At 47.1% G+C, this 17,453-nt stretch overlaps 1 protein-coding gene across 24 annotated transcripts in view; it reads right to left on the bottom strand.

Annotated features, from left to right (window-relative positions):
* Window positions 1-17,453, bottom strand: part of LOC106587493 (transcription factor SOX-6) — a 203,970-nt gene that overhangs the window by 61,013 nt on the left and 125,504 nt on the right. For all 24 annotated transcript variants that reach the window (XM_045708401.1, XM_045708398.1, XM_045708408.1 and 21 more), the window contains one exon: window positions 17,245-17,313. In XM_045708401.1, coding sequence (XP_045564357.1) covers window positions 17,245-17,313 — 69 coding nt within the window. The remainder of the gene's footprint in view (window positions 1-17,244; window positions 17,314-17,453) is intronic.

Below are 17,453 nucleotides of genomic sequence, written 5' to 3'. Positions count from 1 at the left end.
ACAATAAAGAGATTTACCCAGGCAAGAGGAAATGTAAATGTGTATCGGGGAAAATAAGTGCATTGGGTTTGAATGGTTGTGATTTACAGTAATGAGCACTGTGCATTAAACTTTAATTTACTCTGCTAATGTCAGAGAAAGGGAAATCAAATCTGGAGAAGCATCAAAGTGCCAGCTAATAGTGGAAGTCTAGCCTTCAGCCTGTCAATTAACGCATGGCACGGTAGTTCAGCAGACAATGCATTTATCAATTTACACATTATCAGTCTCGTTTTCCATTGACTGGAAACAACCGTCAAAAAGCATCAGAAGAATGCCAGTTATGAGGATACGTTGTTGATAAATTACAGATCAGCTCCCAGACAAAAAACTTCCATTTCAGTGTGTGAATTTGTGTATGTGTGTGTTTGTGTGTGTCAGTTTCTCCACACTTTGTGGCAACACCCAGACCCTGAAAGAGTTACCCTCAAGTTCACCAGCCTATCGGCTGGGCGCCCAAAACGTTTCTATTGCCAGGATGATCTTGAGGAGTCTGATAGAATGAAGTGGAACAGATGTGAGCAGAGCACTTGGGCAGCGTCCTCCCCAATCATTGTTACGCTGGCACTGTTCCTTCTTTGTCTTAGCACTGCTAAGCACTGGATAATACCATTTCACGCCATCTGCCCCAAAGCTTCATTAAAGATACATGAATGGGCTATCTTATGAGGAACAGGTGCTATTGTTAGTCCCAGAAGACTCTGCACTGAGGATCGGACTCTGAATACTTGAGGAAGAGCATCTGTAGTGATCAGTCAGACAGATAGTTGGCTGGGGCTGCTCCCTCTGCCAGCACACGCACCAACAGAGGTTTCCAGGGGTGAGAGAGGCCTCTCAACCGCCTTGCAACATGTATCATCAATTCAGATGACCTGATGAAGTCTGTACCAGTCCAGAGTGCAATCTGTTTCGCTCTCAATGATGTGCTGGCATAATGAGAAATGGCACTAACTCTCAGTTTTAATTAGATTTAACACTGTGAACAGGATTTAAAATAAATAAAATAAAAAAAGAACTCAAAAATATCTGTGAATATAATAAAGACTGACTGAAAATAAAGTGTGTAAAACCAGCTTGAGTATACAGTGAGATTCATTCTAACTGAATCAATGTCATTAGTGGAAGCGTTGACATCAGCACTACAGTGTTGTAATGGTTTACAGCAGCAGCTAATCCTGGGGTCAGCCAGTGCAGAGAGCAGAGCCAGCCAAAGGCCTGGGATTGACCATGGTCAGATTACCATTACACGCACTCAGAGTAAGAGACAGGGCAGACATGCTCAGCACTGCTCTTCTCTCCTATCACACACACACACTGACAAACACACACACTGACAAACACACACTGACAAACACACACACAAACACACACACACACACACACACACACACACACACACACACACACACACACAGAGACACAGACACAGACACACACACACACACACACACACACACACACACACACACACACACACACACACACACACACACACACACACACACACACACACACACACACACTGACAAAAAACACACACACACACACACACACACACACACACACACACACTGACAAAAAAAACACACACACACACACACACACACACACACACACACACACACACACACACACACACACACACACACACACACACACACACACACGCAAACAAACACATACAGGTGCAAATGGAGATGTACAAGCCATTACTGTGCTCAATAGGGCCCCTGTCAGCACCTATGCTCCTCACTGTCTGTAGCCGTCTTTAAACAGGGCCCAGGAGACACCCTGCAGCACTACCGACCCAGCCCAGCAGGCCCCCCCGCACCCCCAAACACTAGCACAGTCTGATCCTCACCAAGCGTCACTGGGATGCTGTCCTCTTCCCCTTATTAAAGGAGGAGGGGAGTTGTTTTAACATGTCCAAATTCCCTCAATGTTGACAAGATGAGATAGAAGACAGAAAAGGAAAGAAAAAAAGTGTTTTTTTGTCTCACTGTGTTTTAAAAGTTTGGAGCTGCTGAGAAGCACAGTGGGAGTCTCAGGTGAAATGTCTAACTGGTAGCTGACTGACACCCACCGATGTGCTACCCAGATGTGTTTGGAGGAATATCAGACCTGTATGTGAGGTTTCATCTTTATTCACACGGCGTCCCCCCCTACTCTCCACTGAGTCACACACCAAACGCCTGCGAGTGGAATGCACCTTAGGAGCTCCATTTGAAGGTAAAGCGATCTACAGGAAGCTGGCAGCCCTGGCTTCATCCCCACAGAAAGCACTGTAACTGACACCAGACGGCCATGTGAACTCAACACCCGGCCTGCTTCTGTGCTGCTGCTGCTGCTGCTGCTGCGGAGAGAGAGAGGGCTGGGCGAGTGCTTTCTGGAGCCCAACCAGGAGGAAAATCACTGAATGGAACCACTCATGTGCTCTAGAGTCTGTGCATTACTTTGTTCTAGAGAGGTCAATTCATAAAACAATCCCAGAGATCCCTAAGCACACATTACTCCCACATCACAGGTCATTTATCAGTTAACCGCACTCCTCCAGTGTGAACACACTACAGCTTTACGCACTAATCCAACACAGGCTCTGACACGCACAGAGGCACGGGCACACACACATGTACACAAACACAGGCACATGCACACTCACAAAGACACAATGTGAAAGCACAAAAGGGTGCGCACACACGCACACACACCCACCCACACACACAGTCCAGTGTAGTTGTGTTATCAGAGTCCCAGACATTGTGCTCTGTTTGGTGGCTGTTTGGTGTGTGATGGTAATCAGGCCAGTGGATCGATAGCGCTGAGCCAGACTTTGATCCCTCAGCCTTGTGGCTAGCTGGTATTAAGGCCAGGTCTCCACCTCCCTCCCCAAAACTAGACTAGAGAACATTGTTCCCTCTGAAATGTGATCCAAATCTACTACAGAGGTACAGGTCAGCAACAAAAGGTCCTTGTCCTGGACATGACTGTGACCCGTCTACCCCCTCCCTCGGACCCTTAGACCTCACATTTAGCCAGCAGGTAAAAGATTAACATCGTCTGCCAAAGGACACACGTCATTCTCTATTCTGCTGGAGAGGCGTCTGAGCAAGAGCCTGACTAATAATATGTGTACGCTACGACGCTGTTCTTTGACAACAGGGACTGTCTGGAGGGTAGGGGAGGGGGGTAGGGGAGGGGGGTAGTGTCCCCTCTCCCTCCAGTCTATCTGCAGCAGAGAGCAGGGTAAGGTGCAGAGGAATCCGACACTGGGGTGAGGTCAGGCCGTCTGGGGAATAACCAATAGATGACTTCTTGTTCCACTAATTCCTTACACAGTAAAACAAGCTCTCTTGGAATGGAGCCATTCCAATATGTCTATATTAAGTCTGCTGCTGTTAAAAAGCAGGGCAGACAGCACCCTCCAGCCCAGCCCCCTCCCTCCAGCCCAGCCCCCTCCCTCCCCCTGACTTCCCCTGGTTCCAGGCTGGCTCAAGAACTCTGCACTGACTGGAGGCTGCTGTACTCTACTGTACTGTATGCCACACTGCCACACTGGAAACCATTCATACAGTATGTCAGTACACTAAAGGTTATACCTAAACAATTATAGGACATTTAGAAGTGTGATGTTCAGGTTATGATAGAAAAAGTCATATGAGACTTTCCAATCATAATGCTGAAGATAAGAATATAATATGATGCAACATACCAGTATGTTGGTGAATGTTACTGATGTTCAGTAAATTGGTTAAAGCATTAACATGTTAAGTACAAAGCAGAAGAATTAAGCTACTCCCCTGAGAATAGATTCAACAGAAATTGTGTACTTAATGCAAATTCTTGAGTCTCAAATACCTTCAATGAAATTTAAGTTTGTAAATATTTAAAATAATTTGATTTGTATTGAATATAAAATATCAAAGATATTGGGGTTGAAATGTTATGTAGGGTACAAAAGCTGCTTTCATGATACTCTCTCTCTCGCACACAGAGGCGCGCACACACACACGTACACACACACACATACACACCCACACTATCCCCTCTCCCAAATAAATGTCCTACTATTCCAGGACCCCATTCTTACATTACTACAACCTCTACAATGTTACATTTCCAGAAAACATGAGATCTGTGTGGATATTTTTTGTTAGGCACACAATGAAATAGAAGGGAAAAAATCATATTCTGGCATGGTCTGGTGGGGACTCCCTCAAACAGCATGGGTAATGACAGGAAAGATGCAAACAGACATAAACAAACCCACAAGTGAGTCTGGGCCTGGCATCATTATCCTGCGTATACATCCCGCCTCTATGGGATTGGGAATAAGCAGAATGCCTCTGACTCTCATTGCAGGGGGGCGGGTGGAGTTGTAAAAGGGGTCGGACACGGCCTAGTCAGATAGCCCACCATAACCATGGTGAACAGGCTGGGGGGATGTGAGGAATAGAAGGGTATGAACATGTGAAGCGTAGGAGAAAATGTGAAAAACTATTGGCATATGCCTGTGAAATCCTCCAATCCCTCAACATACTGTTAGGAGAGGCCAATCTCTGGGGGCAGGAAAACACATGCTCTCCACATAGCATTTTATATTGAATTATTTCTCTTCTGATACTTTTCATGTGTAAATCATCCCTTGTAAAAATATACTTCTGATGTACAGTAATTTTTCTGACATTTTCTCATGTAATTTCGGGTTTATTTAAACATCTACTGTTTCTGTGAAGATAAAAGAACACAAAACAATTCTAACAAGCTCACCATTGTGGAGACTGGGTGGGAGACTGAGCGGGAGTCTGGAGTGCGTTAATAAGAGACTGCAGTGTGTCTGGTGGTGGGACAGAGAGCTGGCTGGCTGGCGTTGGACCACCCCTAATCTAATAATGGCATTGTCCACACGGCGGCTGGCTGGCCTCTGGGCTGGAGGCTGGTCAAGAGGGGGCTGGAGTAGCAGGGGAGGACTTCCCCTACTTCCTGTCCTCTCCTCTGCTCCCTCCGCTCTGCACATAGACTGAGCCTGTCTTCACAATTGCCTCCCAGCTGCGGGGGCTTGGGAAAACAACAGAGGGGGCTCTGTTGTCCGGCAGAAAGCACGATTGTTACGAGGGACCACTTTATTACAGGCATATGAGTGTGCTGAGACTTTAAAACGCGCTCAAATGTCATGTGCACACGAGTGACGGGCAAGAATAATTCTGGAGAAAAAAATACCTAAAAAAACAAAACAATTCTGTGTCTGAATAACAGTGCAGGACAGAACGGGCCATTCATTGTGTTCCATAGGGAATGCTTGGACTCTCCTCCACCCAAAAACAAAAAGGGTATTTTTTTGCTGCCATGGGCTGAATGCTTTGCTTTGCCACCCCGGCCCTAAGAAAACACGGGCCCCCTTTCTCCCTGCCGGCTGGCCGCACACACTAGATCCTATTAATGCAGCCCTCTCCCTGTGAGTGTGCCCACTGTGGAGGCCGAGGGCTGCGCAGAGCCAACGCAAAGACAAAACAGTTTGCTCAACATTAGCAGGGAAAACACTGGCCGAGCGGAGAGGGAGAGGAAACTAAGTCAACTTCACACTGGAGGATGTGTTCTCCGTCAACTGATATTTTCCTTTGGAGCACGGGGTACAATGAGGGCCAAGTATAAGGCGACTGGCCACCTTCATCCAGGAAAGGATTATGGGGAGCAATAGAGTTGTAAACAGGTGCTTTATAATGATATTCAGAGGTCATAGAGTACGGCTTTATGTATCATAGCTACGGTTGGCCTCGTTTCACTATCAATAATGATCTGTAAAGTGCTCCTGTTAGGGTTGTGAAGTTTATTTAGCAGTACTGTCTTATCACAGAGCTCACTAGGTTCCCTAATGCCTGGTGAGATGCACTACAGCTCCAGTGATCTGCTCTCTTGTGTTGATTACTGTTATCACTAGCATTGAGCTACTAAGAGTGGCTGCTGGGTCCTGGCATAAATTACTAAATCCCAGCGCTTGTTCGGAATCCCCTCAGGTGACTAATTTAAGGCAGACACTCAGGTGTGACTTTACACATTACAACCGTTCATGTGACAGCCCTTGTCAAGATTCAGGCAGTTCATTAACGCAGCCTAAACGGGCGAGGTGTGGGAACACAAAGACGCTGCGCTGCCCTGCTGATAACTACTAGACCGCTAGGAGATTTTGTGTCATTAACATTAATAATGGAGGCGTGTTTATGTACATGCTTACATCACCAACGAAGACATGTGCGTTCCTGGCATATGTTCCCCACACAAATGTGCCTTTGTGTGCCAGGCAGGCAGCCTCTATGAACCCATCACATCGTGTAAGTACTGGGGATGTGTATCTTTCAACGTTTACACTCTCTCCAGTTTGCCATTCATAAGCTAGGGCCCAGTGTCAGAGGAAATGGTGCCTAATGCAATAATAAGGCCATTCAATATCCCCGCTCTCTGTGTGTACCTTAACCCTGACCTAACGAAGAAAAGGAAGCCGGAAGAGTCTTTCAGCGGCAAGGCAGATGTACGTCGACAAAACCTACAGCCCGAATCGTCCCAGATAGCCTGCACTGTTTGTATTCATAATGTCTGAATTTGTTTTAACAGGCCAGCGACATTACTGGTCTAGCTGTTCGTCCACTTAGCTTAATTTCCAAACCATCACAGCCATTGCTGAGGTTGTATCTATTAAGCCCTTTTTGTGCGTCATTAAGTTTTAACAGGGGAGCGATAGCTTTATTGTTCAAATTGCACACGAGTTTATTTAACGTCAGCGTTTCTTCTGCTTCCTGACAAGAAGTCACATTTCATAACTAATTAAATTGATCCCTCCCCCCGCCCAACACAGGCCGCTAAATGGAATTATTTGCATTCAAGTGTCAATATATTAAATCACAGGGGCTAATGAGTTGGGTCAATGCTTTCTTTTATCTCTAGTCTTGCATGTGCACATCTTCATCAGCTAACAGTCTCCTTTAACTGGTGGGCGAGCATGTTATGTAGGGCTGGATCTATAGAGTTATCTCCCTCCCTGGGCTCAAGCCAAGCTGATATGATGAGACCGTTAGGGCCCCAGAATAATCCTACTACTGCCAGCCTAGCTAACACCGCATGGAAACACACTATCACTCCCTGCTCTATTATTCTCTTGCTATAATGCTAGTAGTTGATCTGGCTGTGCTAATTGGGGAACTTACACATTCCCTTTAACAATGTCTATTTTGGTGTGTTTTGCCAATGCATTAATAAGAGTCTCTTAGAAGATCATTTGCATCCCTGGAAAACAACAGAAACATCTGAGAGGCATAAATTAGGAGCCATTATCGTTGTTCAATTAGCAGCCACCCTTGTGTTTATCTAAAGTTCATTTGAAATGATTCCCCATTATATGGTAGCAGTGTGCTTTGTTCTCGCTAAAATGTTAACCAAATAAAATGTTGGGTGCAATTACCGTTCATTGGATTACAAGGGCAAAGCGTATTGTGTGTAGACTACAGTACAGTACAGGCTCCCGAGTGGTGCAGCGGTCTAAGACACTGCCTCTCAGTGCAAGAGGTATCATTACAGACCCTGGTTCGATCCCGGACTGTATCACAACTGGCTGTGATCGCGAGTCCCATATGGCGGCGCACAATTGGCCCAGCGTCGTCCGGGTTGGGGGAGGGTATGGCCGGGGCTAGGTCGTCATGGTAAATAAGAATTGTTCTTAACTGACTTGCCTAGTTAAATAAAGGTCAAATAAAACATCAATAAAAATACAGTGAGCCAGTAAATTGGGGGAATTACTGTATTGGCTTGTGTCACGTGATCTTTAGATAGGCAAGGAACCTTATTACAATGACTGTAAATAATGAAACCCGAGCAGGAGCCAGAGTGACTATGGCACCGGGCAGAAATGGACCACTTGGGCTGGGGGTGGATATCTACAAACTGTAGTCAATGACTCCCACTTGTGCATTTGCCCTGATAATCTCCTGTATGTTCCACTATAGGTTAAAATGCTACGAGTCATGCTCAAGGAATGTGTGTGTGACTCAGAGACACACAAATAGGAGAGCCGCACAGTGCTGCAGTAGGACTGGAGCGGCTCACCTGCACAATGACTAGCATAGCAGCAGTAGCACCTTACAGACAGACAGACAGACAGACAGACAGACAGACCAGACCAGACCAGACCAGACAGACAGACAGACAGACAGACAGACAGACAGACAGACAGACAGACAGACAGAGGCCTCTCTCTGTGCCCATATAGAGGGGAGAGGGATTGTTGCCTTCATTCAAAAACCAATGTGTGTGTGACACAAAGGGCTCTGTGTTTAATTAGGAGGTCCCTATTGCCTGGGCAGACAGGACCCGCTTTTAGAGAGTTTCCCCTGTGAATTCTATCAGCGCTTTTCAACACTGGGACATGGAGCTGCATCCTGAACATCTCTAAACAGGCTGCTATTCTTTCTAATGTGTTTATGTTGGATTTCAAAAACAGACTCAGAGAGACAGCGAAAGACTGGTAGGTTAATAAAAGCAAATGATGTATTCAGGAATTTGTGGCATAGTCTGTTCATCAATGATAATGGTGAAGAAGAAAAAAAATATGAAATTACAGCTCAATGAGTATTTGCATGTAATGGAATGAATTCTACCTTGAGACAGACACACGTGCGTAACTTCAACTGTATGGCAGTTTGAGCCTTTAAAAGCATATACTGTCAAAAAAAGGTTTGGTTGTGTAAAGGAAGCTTTTGTGTCATCCAGGGAATTTATTGAAAGTTCCCTAGTCATACCTTCAAAATATATATCAAGTGAGAAAGGAAGCTGCTACTGATTAACCCTCTATTGGGGCCCTGGCCTGGCTAGCCCCTGGGCCCTGGACCCCTGGGCCTGTCATGCTTCTTCAAGCTCTACTGCTGTTAAATGACCACAGCAGAGGGAGGGAGGCCGGCTCTACGGCCCTGGGGATACTGTGCTGCACATATGAGAGGAATCAGGCCCTCACTAGCTCTTGAGCAGGGCCATATGTCTGTCTGTCTGTCTGTCTGTCTGTCTGTCTGTCTGTCTGTCTGTCTGTCTGTCTGTCTGTCTGTCTGTCTGTCTGTCTGTCTGTCTGTCTGCCAGCCAGCCAGCCAGCCAGCCAGCCAGCCAGCCAGCCAGCCAGCCAGCCAGCCAGCCAGCCAGGCCCCTGAGAGTAGAGCTTCTCCTCAGGCTCTCTCTACACCTTCTCTATGTTAACACTCACCTATAACACATTGATAAACACACAAACCCATAGGATACACAAACATACACACACAAATTCAAGCATGGACATATAAACATATAAAGGCACCCACACACATGAACACAAGTTCTACAGTATGTGTGAGTTGTTGTGTTGTGGTGTTGCTGTGCTTTATAGGAGTGTGTCTGCCTGGCAGGCTAGGATGTGGAGGTGGTTAGCTAGCCCTTGTGTAATTAAATAGTATCTTTAATCTGGGAACTGTCTGCAGCTATTATCATTTAACCCTTAGATGTCCCCTGCTGTTCCTCCACACCATTTAAAACCACATGTGAGGAAACCTTTTCCACTTTGAAGTGAGGGCTGACAACAAGGCACTGGTCTTTTCTCTTTTAACTAAGGCAATGGAACTTCTTTAAAGCCAAACAACAAGTACCAGCACACTCTGTGCTCTTGGTAGATGCTATGGGTGGCAAAATATTATGGGGAGGAAATAATTATGTCTGTATTACATTAGAGATTTTTTTGTAACTTTGTGTATTTTTGTAGTAACATAAATAAATGTAATATTTCAATAGCCTTAAGTCCAAAAAAGCTCCAAATAGAACACAGATCTAAGAACAATAATTCTCTATATAAAGTGAATCTACAATCACAAGCATCATTCCCAGCCAGAGGGATAAATAGAGATGAATAAAGAGTAGAGTGACTCAAAATGAGTGGATCAGTGGACGTTATAAGTCCTGAGAGGGGTGTGGACGTGAGGGGTGTGGATGTAGCCACCCTGTGCCGGCTGGAGGGCTTGGTGGAGAGGGGGTTGGGAGATTGGGGAGAGGGGGTTGGGGGATTGGTGGAGAGGGGGTTGGGAGATTGGAGGAGAGGGAGTTGGGAGATTGGGGGAGAGGGGGTTTGGAGATTGGGGAGAGGGGGTTTGGAGATTGGGGAGAGGGGGTTGTGAGATTGGGGGAGAGGGGTTGGAGGATTGGGGGTGAGGGGGTTGGGAGATTGGGGGAGAGGGGGTTGGGAGATTGGGGGAGAGGGGGTTGGAGGATTAGGGGAGAGGGGGTTGGGAGATGGGGGAGAGGGGGTTGGGAGATTGGGGAGAGGGGTTGGGAGATTGGGGAGAGGGGGTTGGAGGATTAGGGGAGAGGGGTTGGGAGATTGGGGAGAGGGGGTTGGGAGATTGGGGAGAGGGGTTGGGATATTGGGGGAGAGGGGGTTGGGATATTGGGGGAGAGGGGGTTGGGATATTGGGGGAGAGGGGGTTGGGGTATTGGGGGAGAGGGGGTTGGAGGATTAGGAGATTGGGGGAGAGGGAGTTGGGAGATTGGGGGAGAGGGCTTGGGATATTGGGGGAGATGAGGTTGGGAGATTGGGGGAGAGGGGGTTGGGAGGTGGAGGAGTAGAGGTTGACAGCGGAAGACAGTCACGTGGAGGTCCTTCACAGGAGCAGGAGGAGGAAAAGCAGCTCTGAGCTAGATAAGTAGAACCAGACCTGGCCAATGACGAGAGCGTTTAAGGCTGCTGGATTAAAAGAGTGAACCAACAATGGTCTCCATAGAAAACCCATATCAGTGGGATCTTTATCACTGCTAAACATACGGTGCAACAATGCCAGCTCAGAGTTATAATTATAAACATAGGTAATAAAGTATGGATTGTTACTGTGTTATTGTGAATGTGAGGACAGACAGACACATTGTAATTGACCTAACAGGATTTTTCTGATTAAAAGCATCCCCCCCATTTCATCTGGGAGCTCCAATCTTTAACCTGCACTGTGTGAAGATACATTTCAGCCTTTCAGGGAATATTTATTATCTTGCGTGTGTGTGTGTGTGTGTGTCACTTCGTCTCACACCGTACCAGCACCATCTTTCAGGAATGCATGGACCGTTGCCATCCCAATGCACAGGAGATACACGGCAGTTCAGTAGCCTCGTAAGAGAGCAGGAATTTCCACCTGGCCTGGATCTGTGTGAGAGCTCTGAGGGCAGAGGGGCTGGAGGATCGCGGGGCTGTTGGGGATGAGGAGCTTTGTGGGGATGGGGCCTGGGGGCTGGAGGGCTGGGGCATGGGCAATGACAGCTAACTGTTACTGTAGCCAGAGAGCTGCACTCCATCACAGCACGGCAAGGCAGCCCCCCCCCAAACCTCTCTGACCCCCACCTGTCATCACAATCTCCCAGTCAGTTGGCCCCTGTGGGCAGGGAGCAGACCTCCAATCACTACCCCCAATATACTGACCTAGAGTCTGGAGTTGTCACTGGGTTGGATGAAATACAGCCATTAGAGAAACTAATAAAAATTCCTCCAATCCATGGCCATTATCTCTATATAAAAATATCCTCTTCACAGAAACATGTGTTTGGCCAACAACAGCAGTCACCACCATTTTATTAAGTCATTTCATAGACTACTACCCATGCTGCTAACATATGGCTGTGCTGCCATTCACTCCTATATAATTACAGAAAGCCATATGAAAGACAGCCTGGGCTCTGACGTTAAAATAAAACCGGATTTGTTGCTATTGGGGAGGAATAAAAAGTGGGTGTGATTGTCAAGGAGACAGACCCTAACAGTCCAATCGAGTGCCGGTCGATGTGGCTGATTGATGCAGAGGCTAAACAAACAGGCAGAACAGAGCTCTGCTTAGCGTCTATTTCTGCCTTTCTGTCTCCTTAACTGACTGGCTTTCCATGGCCGCATTCACACAGCTTTGATGACTCTGTTAAGTAAGAAACAGAATTACTTCAACATTTTGCTTTTAATTGTCACAAGACTCTAGTTGATTCCCTAATGGTGTTTATCAAGTTTAATACTTGATTCACATAACAGTAATCCTCTCCCTGAGCGGAATTAGTTTAACAACAACAAGGGATGACTAGAGGAATAAAAAACGAGAGTTTGGGAAAAAAACACAGAGCCTTGAGCTTTAAACTTCTGATAAGCCCCTAACGCCATAATCAAAACATCTGCTATCTTAAAACAAGTGACATTGTAATCCCGAAGGACAAAGACTCAATCTCTCTCCCTCCTCTAAGTAGAACTAGATGAAAAGAGAGAGAAGGCCATTCAAAAGGAGACTCGATTACATTGGACCGTGCCTCGTTCCAGACCGCTCTGCCTGTTTCTGCACACCCCTCCCTAACTCCCTCACTCCATCCTTTCCTCCCTCCCTCCCTCTCTCCCTCCCTCCCTCCCCTCCCTACCCCTCAAAGAAAACCCCTGAAAGTGCATGGCATGCCAGGGAGGGTGTCCAGTTACGGTCCTGGTGGTTTTATTTGGACTCCTCCGGTCCGGTTTACAGCCCCCACTGATGTGATCAGTTACATCATCAATACAGCACCAGAATCTGAAGCGCTTTCCCCCTGGAGCCAAACTACAAGCACTTTGATGGTGAGGAGGAGGATCTCTAGTAAAGTCCACTGTTCTCCATACTAACAGCAGGGTAACCCAATCCCCCAGTGCTGTTTTACCACTGCTAAAAGTCTGCAACATGCAGGCTGGAAGCTTGTTTAGAGTACTAATTCACTCAAAGCTGGTGTATATTAAGAGGACGGGGGCATTTTTAAGAGCAGAAAACAGAGTGCCGTCGAGGTGCCTCGCTACCTCGCCCCGGCCTGCCTCATCCCTCCCCTCATCCCTTTGGTTGGCCATCTTTACGAGCAGCCAGACCAGCCCCACAGAGGACAGAGTAAAACTGGGTCACGAGGGGAGAAAATGTAATGAAGTAAGCATTAAAGGACTTGCGGTAGGATAAACAAAATGTCTAACATGATCAAACTGATTTGAAGTTGTTGTGAGAGTAATCTATGCTTGATAAGGGCCTGGTGAGGGTTGTAAACAAGCAGATAGACTGAGGGGAGTGCAGCAGATGGTGTAAATATGTGTCTCTTTTGTTTAATTGTAGATATAGTGGTGTTTCATCAGGACAGATCACAGGGACAGAGTCTGGGGAAGGCTGCCTTGGCTGGAGACACAGATCTTTACATCTAGGCCTCTCTATCTGTTTGAAATAGATCCATACACTTTCAGTACCTCCCCAAGTGTGGTAGAAGAGATATAACACCCTCGTCCCTGAACTGCTCATCAAGGGGAATTTCCAGGTAGCACATTAGTCTTTAACCACAGCATGAAAGAGTGGAGTGTGGACCTGTCAAAGTATGATGTGTTGTGGTGATGTGTGAGTGAGCCCAGGAGTAAAGAGTCCTTATTAAGGAGGCTTGGTCCCAGGGCATAGGGTGCTCTATTCTAGAGTGTATGCTAGTGAGGGTACTGTGCTAGCGAGCAGAGTGAGATCCTCTTTGGTGGAGTGATGGGGAGTCATTTCTCACAAACACACTGGACAGTGACAGCAGCACCAGAGAGGCCAGCTCTCTGGCCTCTCCAGCAGAAGCAGACATTGACAGTGGGGCCTTTCTCTTGGGAAGTGCACTTGAAAGAGGGATGTTTATGGCCCAATACTAAATCCTGCTTTTGTGCTTAATGCCGTGTAAATCCAAGGGGTTTGCTTTGCTGCTATGCCTCCACACATCACAGGGACTGTGGACTAGGGAGAGTCCTGGAGGAGTGGAGAGGGAAGGGGGTGAAGAGGGGATCTATAGCCCACTCCACCATTCAACTGGGACCCTTACAAAGTACGCCTACAACAGGAGGGACAGATTTTCAGCAAGGGAAAACATGTTTACTTCAAAGTATGGAACTGATAATGAAGCCATTTGTGATAGTGAATTGAGAGGAGAATTATGTTTTAATGATCCTCCTCAGAACAGAGAACAGAGACAGAGAGAGAGACAGAGACAGAGAGAGAGAGAGAGAGAGACAGAGAGAGAGACAGAGACAGAGACAGAGAGAGAGAGAGACAAAGAGAGAGACAGAGACAGAGACAGAGAGAGAGAGAGAGAGAGAGAGAGAGAGAGAGACAGAGAGAGAGAGAGAGAGACAGACAGACAGACAGACAGACAGACAGACAGACAGACAGACAGACAGACAGACAGACAGACAGACAGACAGACAGACAGACAGACAGACAGACAGACAGACAGACAGACAGAGACAGACAGACAGACAGAGACAGACAGACATAGACAGAGACAGAGACAGAGAGACTTGGTAGTGAGTGTGTGCTGGTAGTGAGTCTGTGTTGCTAGTGAGTGTGTGTTGGTAGTGGGTGTGTGTTGGTAGTGAGTGTGTGCTGGTAGTGAGTGTGTGTTGGTAGTGAGTGTGTGTTGGTAGTGGGTGCGTGTTGGTAGTGAGTGTGTGTTGGTAGTGAGTGCGTGTTGGTAGTGAGTGTCTGTCGGTAGTGGGTGTGTGCTGGTTGTGAGTGTGTGTTGGTAGTGAGTGCGTGTTGGTAGTGAGTGTGTGTTGGTAGTGAGTGCGTGTTGGTAGTGAGTGTGTGTTGGTAGTGAGTGTCTGTCGGTAGTGGGTGTGTGCTGGTTGTGAGTGTGTGTTGGTAGTGAGTGTGTGTTGGTAGTGAGTGTGTGTTGGTAGTGGGTGTGTGTTGTAGTGAGTGTGTGTTGGTAGTGGGTGTGTGTTGGTAGTGAGTGTGTGTTGGTAGTGAGTGTGTGTTGGTAGTGAGTGTCTGTCGGTAGTGGGTGTGTGCTGGTTGTGAGTGTGTGCTGGTAGTGAGTGTGTGTTGGTAGTGAGTGTGTGCTGGTAGTGGGTGTGTGCTGGTAGTGGGTGTGTGCTGGTTGTGAGTGTGTGCTGGTAGTGAGTGTGTGTTGGTAGTGAGTGTGTGTTGGTAGTGAGTGTGTGTTGGTAGTGGGTGTGTGTTGGTAGTGGGTGTGTGCTGGTAGTGAGTGTGTGTTGGTAGTGGGTGTGTGTTGGTAGTGGGTGTGTGTTGGTAGTGGGTGTGTGCTGGTAGTGAGTGTGTGTTGGTAGTGAGTGTGTGTTGGTAGTGGGTGTGTGTTGGTAGTGAGTGTGTGTTGGTAGTGGGTGTGTGTTGGTAGTGAGTGTGTGTTGGTAGTGAGTGTGTGTTGGTAGTGGGTGTGTGTTGTAGTGAGTGTGTGTTGTAGTGAGTGTGTGCTGGTAGTGAGTGTGTGTTGGTAGTGAGTGTGTGTTGGTAGTGGGTGTGTGTTGGTAGTGGGTGTGTGTTGGTAGTGGGTGTGTGTTGGTAGTGAGTGTGTGTTGTAGTGGGTGTGTGTTGGTAGTGAGTGTGTGTTGGTAGTGAGTGTGTGTTGGTAGTGAGTGTGTGTTGGTAGTGGGTGTGTGTTGGTAGTGAGTGTGTGTTGGTAGTGGGTGTGTGTTGTAGTGAGTGTGTGTTGTAGTGAGTGTGTGCTGGTAGTGAGTGTGTGTTGGTAGTGAGTGTGTGTTGGTAGTGGGTGTGTGTTGGTAGTGGGTGTGTGTTGGTAGTGGGTGTGTGTTGGTAGTGAGTGTGTGTTGTAGTGGGTGTGTGTTGGTAGTGAGTGTGTGTTGGTAGTGAGTGTGTGTTGGTAGTGAGTGTGTGTTGGTAGTGGGTGTGTGTTGGTAGTGAGTGTGTGTTGGTAGTGAGTGTGTGTTGTAGTGGGTGTGTGTTGGTAGTGAGTGTGTGTTGGTAGTGAGTGTGTGTTGGTAGTGGGTGTGTGCTGGTAGTGAGTGTGTGTTGTAGTGAGTGTGTGTTGGTAGTGGGTGTGTGTTGTAGTGAGTGTGTGTTGTAGTGGGTGTGTAGTAGTAGCAGGATAAGTAATAGGTGGGTCATAGGAGAAGACTGCTCCTGGCACCAGACCCACCCTACAGTAAAGCCTTGGACTTCCTCAGACGGCTGGGCTGGGGCAACGGCCTTGACTACAACCAGCCACTGACCGACCACCCTACCCAGAGTAGCCAGCCTGTCTGTATCCAACACTCAGCATGGGTGGTCCATAACCTGACCACACTGTACTGTACCACCTCACCAACACACATGCCCAACACTCCCCACATACACAACCCACATACTGGCACTCTCTTTCCTCTCCTCTCCTCTCCTCTCCTCTCCTCTCCTCTCCTCTCCTCTCCTCTCCTCTCCTCTCCTCTCCTCTCCTCTCCTCTCCTCTCCTCTCCTCTCCTCTCCTCCTGCTACCTCTCATGCTGTTTTCTTTCTTTCTTTCAGCAAATATGCCATGTTTATTTATGGTGCCCTCGTTCCATTTTTCTTGGTCTGTGTCTCGTGTGAATACTCTCGCCCCTCCACCCCCATTTACATGTTTTTCTCCATTTTCCATAATTACTTAGGGGAGAAAAGAACACAATCCACTTTGGAGAGAAAATGCATGGCAATGACCACCACCATACACACTGACATTACTCCAATAAAACCTTCATTTTCAATCTGAGCATAAAATGAGCTATTCTAAGTGCACCTTTATAAATATTTTACTCTTGTTCAAGTAAATTAACAAACATTTAAAGGACTTTAACTGAATACTGTATAAAACAAACTTCTTCTTCCACCAAAAACAGTATCTCCCTTAGCCACCACATTGATGTGAACAACGTTTTTCCCCTCACTCACAATATGCTGTGAACAGCAGCCCCGGTGCTGTCTAAAGGCCTGCCACGTCGCTCAACTGGGATGGTATCATTTCAAAGGCAGCATTTACCAGCCTCTTTCATGTCCCCACCTCCACCCTCCAGGCACTTCTCTCTCTACCAGCAGCAGCATGCTTCATTAGGTGGCGTTACTTTCTCTTCTCTCCATCTTTGCTAATTAGGATGTGATAATTATTCCCCTCCATCTTTACCCCTCCCAATTACCGATGGCCAATTATCATGTAATGTGAATGACGACTGTAAGACAGAAGTGACAGAAGAATGAAGCGAAAGAGAAAGAAGAAAGGAGACAGAGAGAAAGATAAAGGAAGACAGTGAAGTACCAGTGCTAAGCTGTACCAGTGTAATGTCTGTCAGACAGAAACCCATAGAAACCCATGAGATTTGACATGTGGCCTGTGGTGGGGTGTGGCTGGGGAAGGAAAGGCCAGTGAGAGAGTTGAAGGGTGAGGGGAACACATGAACAAGCCACTGACCTGAATCTGCTGCTGGAGGATATTGATTTTGTGCTGCTGCTGCAGAAGCTGCTGCTGTTGTCTGGCAATCTGTAGATAAACACCAGAGAAGAAGAGTCACTACAGTCAGAAACATGTTCCTCTCATCTCAGAGTACAGTAAATGCTTATACCACTCAGCCAGGCTGGGGACCGACTATTAACTGACACTAAGGAAAACATGACACTGTA

This window comes from Salmo salar, chromosome ssa26 (assembly GCF_905237065.1).
Source record: "Salmo salar chromosome ssa26, Ssal_v3.1, whole genome shotgun sequence".
Classification (NCBI taxonomy): Eukaryota; Metazoa; Chordata; class Actinopteri; order Salmoniformes; family Salmonidae; genus Salmo; species Salmo salar.
Note: the sequence above shows the minus strand (reverse complement) of the source record. Positions and strands in the feature narration are given on the sequence as shown.